The sequence below is a fragment of the Fulmarus glacialis genome, unplaced genomic scaffold (genome assembly GCF_000690835.1).
Source record: "Fulmarus glacialis isolate BGI_N327 unplaced genomic scaffold, ASM69083v1 scaffold46319, whole genome shotgun sequence".
Taxonomy (NCBI): Eukaryota; Metazoa; Chordata; class Aves; order Procellariiformes; family Procellariidae; genus Fulmarus; species Fulmarus glacialis.
Genome location: NW_009232243.1, coordinates 1 through 6,220, shown reverse-complemented (window position 1 = coordinate 6,220; position 6,220 = coordinate 1). Strand labels below are relative to the sequence as shown.

The 6,220-nt window shown below is 36.0% G+C and overlaps 1 protein-coding gene across 1 annotated transcript in view; it reads left to right on the top strand.

Moving 5' to 3' along the window:
* LOC104081904 (WD repeat-containing protein 36-like) overlaps positions 1-5,080 on the top strand; it is a gene marked incomplete at its 3' end in the record, with an annotated part of 13,146 nt that extends 8,066 nt beyond the window's left edge. Inside the window, exons 7-10 of the mRNA XM_009584822.1 lie at positions 999-1,174; positions 1,722-1,842; positions 4,049-4,114; positions 4,997-5,080. Coding sequence (XP_009583117.1) covers positions 999-1,174; positions 1,722-1,842; positions 4,049-4,114; positions 4,997-5,080 — 447 coding nt within the window. The remainder of the gene's footprint in view (positions 1-998; positions 1,175-1,721; positions 1,843-4,048; positions 4,115-4,996) is intronic.
* Positions 5,081-6,220: the final 1,140 nt, after the last annotated feature.

Here is a 6,220-nt window from a genome sequence, read left to right as displayed (position 1 = left end):
TGCCTTTTTGTGTGAGCCATTTAACTCAAAATGTTAATAAAGTTAAATAACTTCCACTGCCTGCTTGAATGTGTGGCTTTCAGACCTTCTCTAATCTCTCTCTTCCTGTCTTTATAGTTAGGAAATTTAGTGTAAATAACCTGATTGTTTTGAACTCATTTTAGTCTTTGAGTAAAGTGCTCTTCATTTAAATTAAAATGAACTTGGCAAGTTTCTGTATCTGTGAAGCTTTACCAAAAAAAAAAAAAACAACCTAGGCCTGTCTGGTTTAGTCATCTATGATGTGTGTAATTGCAAATTGGAAACTGGCTTTTTCTTTTGTTGGAGCGAAAAAATTAGTTACCTATTATGCAGGTGGAATTTTATCTTGATACAATAAGTTTTAAAACTTACTTGAATATTTGTAGTATGTTTTTAGAAGTTGGTATGATGTGTTTATCTCCTTAATATTAGACAGGATAGAGCAAATAGAACAAAACTAGAAATTTTGTGAATTGAGGTTTTAATTATTGCTTAGAATGATTAAATAAACATGTAATCAACTTCAGGAGTTTATTTTGCAAGCTGTTGAGCCAAAAACTTAAAAGGATTTAAAAAAAGGACTGATAACTTCTAGAGTAGTGATACAGTAGCTCTCACATCCTGAAGGCTAAGTTTGGGGAAGAACCTGGGATATAGAGTAACTTTTGAAAATGGTACAGGTACAGTATCTCTTGTGCTTTCAAGCAAAATCTCTAGCATCGGCTGCTGGTTTTAGATATATTTGTTGTTATCTGATATGAAAAAAATCCTGTTTTTATTATCAGTGAACTTTGTTTCTTTTCTGTTTGAATACTAGAATATTTCAGTTAAAACATGTTATTTTTAGAATCAGCTTGAGAGGGTTTTTTTCTTGTGATTGTAGCCTTTTCTTGCATCAGTTTTAAGATATGAGAAGTCGGTAAGGATGAGCTGAATGTCAATAAGCAAGCCTTTTGAACTTCTTTTTTTTCGAGCAGATGGACACCCAGTAATGGCAGCCGGTAGCCCAATTGGACACATTGCTTTGTGGGATCTAGAAGAGAAGAAACTAATGTGTCAGATGCAAGATGCCCATTCCACAGCAATAGCTGGTATGTCGTTTGTCCCTGGAGAGCCACTTCTTATTACTAATGGTGCTGATAATGCTCTACGGGTAAGTTACAATAGCTGCTGCTACCTGCTGTTACGTGTTTTTTTCTCTTGTAGTCCTCCAAAATGTAAATGTTTAGTATGAAGTAGTGGTTCTCAAATGAAACAAATATGACAAACCTCAGGTTACTGGCTCTCAGTTGATCTGCAGTGGGGCAGTTTAAGAATTTGCTACCATGATGTCATTGCTTCATTTATCGCTTCATGATAGCCTTGAAGAACAAAGCTTTGGATCCACTTTTCCAGAACCACACTTTATATCCTGGTGCACTGTCTTAAATCTTGATCTTTTATAATGTTCTGGGTCGTGAGCAGCTGCTGTTGATAAAAGTCGCTAGATGCCGTTAGTCCTTGGTGGAGGGGCAGAACGAACAACGGGAAACAATCAGCTGCCGTGGTGGAAACTTTCAGAGTTTTAGGATCAAGGATGAAAGCCAATGTGTGAAGTTTGCTGCATGAGCTCCCAGCTAAGCCTGTTTCACTGCTAAGAGGTGCAATTATTGGCAGGGCAATCTTTCAGCATTGTTTTTCTGCTTTTTTTTGGGAGGCAGGTGTGGATTTTTGATGGACCTGGTGGTACAGGACGTGTATTGAGAAGCCGAATGGGACATAGTGCACCACCAACAAAAATCAGATATCATGGGCAAAATGGAGAGCAAATTCTTAGTGCAGGTATGAATTCTCATTCTTATTTTTCAGTCTGATTTCTTGCTGTGGTAAAGAAAACATGCAGTGCTAAGTGTCTTTGTTTTATTAATACAATAGATTATATTTCATGTGTTATGTATGTGTATTTAAGAAACATATTAGGTCATTAGTGTAGACAGTATCATTTATTACCGTATCAAACTGTTTCATGGTTTCCCTAGAGGAACATGTATCAGTGGGTAGGCTGAAAAGTAGTTACAAAGAGAAAAGCTTAGAGGTTACTTTTGTCATCTGTGTTTGTATGTTTGATGAGTAAAAATGGTTTCATTATCTCCTCAGGAACTATCAGCTAGTAAAAATGAAAACCTGTAACAACTAGGGAAATTCTTTTATGACAGGGGAAAAAATAAGCAGCACAATGCATTTAGTAACTTAGAGGAGCCACTCCACTTTTCCCACTAGTTTGAGCAGGCTCTGTGTGGGTTGCAATGTCTTTGTAATTTGTTACAGCTCAATTGTGTGTGTAATATATATTCCCCAAGATATTAATCTAAAAGTGTAAAAATGGGTAAGTGACTAGCCTTCCTTAGAAACTAGCACGTTTAAAAACCTATAAATAGACCCCTTAGAAAATTAAGTACTAGATCAGGCTATTTTGTGGCCCAGAACACTTCAGTAGTGGAATGATTGAGACTCTTCACCTAATCTTTGATTAATCTCTGAAATAATGAAATTGTCTACAGGGGCAACATTTGAAAACATTACACTACATTTTGATGAATGGCACACTAATACACTGTGCTAAAATATGGCACACTAATATGGCACACTAATACACTGTGCTAAAACCACTTGTGCTAAAATATCTTGCTGGTCATCCAGCTAGTAACTTGGATTCAAGTAACTAGTTACTTGATAGTAATTCAGCTCACACCAGATGAACCACAGTAACAATCAAGAGTAGCTTAACAAATCCTCACATTTGCTTTTGCAGTTTACTGCTTTGTTAACTGTACTGAAACATATGGAGGGGGCACAGAGGCAAACACTAAAGTGAAAAGGGTCTCAATCTTTGGGATCTGATGTATCTGTAGTGTAAGGAGACTGACACTCTACATTCCTTTCTGAACCAGTGGTAAAACTTCTTGCAACAGAAATGAGGTAGCAGTGCTGTGGGGTGCCTTTCAAGTGCTACTGGTTTCCTTAGAATAGGCATCTCCACAGATGAACTTTGTAAAATTTCACTGATGTCACTGGCTTTCATCCTGCTTAACTTTTCTCCCGGTTCCCAGTATATATATCCTGCCTTACTTCTGTAGCATAGCAGCAGGGAAAGGTTGCTTGAATATTGTAATTGTTCCATTGTCTTTCAGATTGTTTAAGTTCACTTTGACTGATTTTCTGTTGCCTTACTTGTTCGGCCTAGTAAAAATGTTTTGTGATTCTTCAGATTTTTAAAAATCATCTCGGTGCCTTTAATTTTACATGCGTTGTGCAATTTCGTTTTCTGTTAGTTTCTGGTTCTGTCGTGTCCCCGTCTCCCCCACAAAGTGGACCTGTTTGCTAGTTTCAAATTTGAGCCTTCTGTCCCTCTATTAAATCAAATTAAATTCCTATCAGTTCAGTGAACATTGGTCACTGGATAGAGGAGGGAAGTCCCATTGGTGTCCTGGTTTACAGGAAAGATGGACAACTCAGCTTTTACCATTTTTGTTTGGGTTAGCTTACTGGCTAACTTAGGTGAGTTCTTAACCAGCCACAGCATGTGTTGGTTAGACAAAGGATAAAGAAAACAATATTGTAGTTGATGAGGGAGTATATAGGGTGATGGTAAAGCCTTGGAAATATTATGGAGGTATTTGAAGGATGTAACAGTTTATTTAAGATTTTAATCATAGAAAGCTGGGAACAGCTAGATATTGTGGTGGAGAAAGGAGCGGGACGGAGGAATTGAACATGGAGAAGATGTCCGTAAAAGAGGTGTCATTCTGATCATGTGTGGGGCAAAGTAGTAGGAATGGGATATAGGCCATAGAAAATTAGGCTCCATTAGGTCCACTGCTTATAGTGCATCTGTATTTTTTTCTTGGACCAGAATTTTTAGTAAATACTTTATTATGGTGTTTGAGGTTTCTTAGTGCTTATCTTCTGCTTTTCTTACTCAGATAGCTTATAAGGAAACAGAAAGTTGATTTTTGCCCTTCACTGCTCTCTGCTAATATTTTGTCAGGTCAAGATGGAACATTGCAGTCTTTTTCAACAGTGCATGAAAAGTTCAATAAAAGTTTAGGACGTGGTAAGTATTTAAATGAAAGTAGAAATATCAGTGAAAAAAGCCCTGAAAAGTATTTATGTAAACAGGAGCTAAAACATTAGGTAGGTCTTATTTTCACTTTAACTGTTGTATGAGAACTATTCACCTCAGTTGTTCTGCAAACTCAGTCCTTCCTGATGTATATAAAGTGTAGTCTCAATTTGTTTGTACTTAAGGAAAGTAATTTCTGTACCCTGGCTGTGTACGTTATTTCACTGTGGGAAACATTGGGCACGATTTTTGTGTTAATTTGTATTTCTTGACTTTAGTTCCTTTGGTTTAATGTAGAGTTTAATTTAAAAAACATATCTTCCACACAGTGCCATGGTTAAGGGGCACTTTCTTCTACAGTTCAGAGAGCTAGGCTCAGAAAGACTAAAATAATACCTACTTTTAAGTATCTGTATCTATGTATTGATATATATCTATTTAGATAGATTTGAATAGACAGATGTAGATTAATTGATTAGATATATATCCTTTGGGCATAAATTTGAAATTCCTGATTCTTTGGTTACTGAAAGAGGTGGGTGTTATATATTGCTTTATATAGTCATTTTGGTATGACCATGGTTTTAGCTGCGATGGGGGCACCTGTGCCTCAGGATGTCAGCACAAGATCCTGGAACAAATAGGTTGAGTAGTACATCTGTGAATGTAATAGGCTAGTAATTTGCTCAGCAACACATGAATTTTGACAGGAACTCTATTAATGTTCTTAGCTCTTCAAACCCTAGGTAACAGCAATGCTGTGTTAATGTAAGCCAAATTTTTCTGAGTTTAACTTTTAGTAAATAATCCCTTTTAAACTATTATTCTCAGATGTAGCCCTGAGACTGAGACACTTAACTTCTTTTTTTTAAGGTTCAATTAACAAAAAGAAATCAAAAAAGAAAGGTCTTAAGCTTGATACGATGGCACTTCCACCAATTACAGTCTTTGCTTCAGGTAAGTAGTCTTTGAGATACATTACAGAGCTCATGGTGTCTTCATTTTGTCTTTTAACCCTCAAGACGCTACTGTTTTGAAAGCCCATGCTGTATCAAGATGAGATTATTGAGATTCTATGGCCCTTTGTGAGCTGTTGAGTGACGGTTTAAAATGACATTTTGCTTGGTAAACTTTTCTATTATTTCGGAAAAGAGCATTTTATTTCAAACGTCTTTATGTTTAACTGGCTCTTGGCTTGAAAATCTCCAGCCAGAGGGAGCCAGAATCTTCTGGTGTACATATTATTCCAGGCTGGAGAACCAGCAATTAGGGGGAATGAAGATCTTTGTCACCTGAGGAAATCTTAGTTACAGTGGTTTATTTTGATTCCCGAATTCCTTTATTTGAGTCACTTTTCAAAGTCAAATTTCCACTACTCTGTTCATTTGTAATTCAGTAGGCAAATAGTTAACCTAACTTTTTAAGGCAGAATTGCAATTATCTTTGCTTCATCAAAATGTGTTTCTTTTAATTAATGATCTCCTCTTCAGACTTGGAAGTCTGTTTTGTCTTAAGTGTAGCTATTCTTTTGTCTTCTGAGGATGGTTGATTGTTTCATATGTTGAAAGGTTTAGATTTACAATTTTGTGTAGCCATTTGACTACATATGGTATTTATATTTGCAGACTTCAGTGATACAGACTATCTGTACATACTTGTTGCAAATATGTGTGTGTATGCATTTTTAAAATTAAAATTAGACCTGCCTGATTTATTTAAGGTAGTAGAACTACCTTAAATGTGTTTTGAAGACATAAGAAAACATTTAAGTACATTTTAATTACAGTTGTTTCTTTTTTGCTATATTGTCTTTGTTTGGTGAAGTGAACCAGTTTGTATCTGGTTGTTTGATTCTTTGAAGTTCTAGAAATAGCCAATTTCAAGTTCTCAATTTTTTTAAATATATGAATTCCAGAATAAAAACCAAACTAGTTCATTATTTAGATCCCCACATATCATATTTGACTACAAAGTTTGGATACTGAGCTTTTGAGGAATGATTTTCCTGCAAATGCAGAAAAGTCTTTTGCTATGTGAAGCAGACTTAGCTCTTAAACCCTGCTTTAGGCAGAGAGTTGTGGTCAACGGAGTTAAATC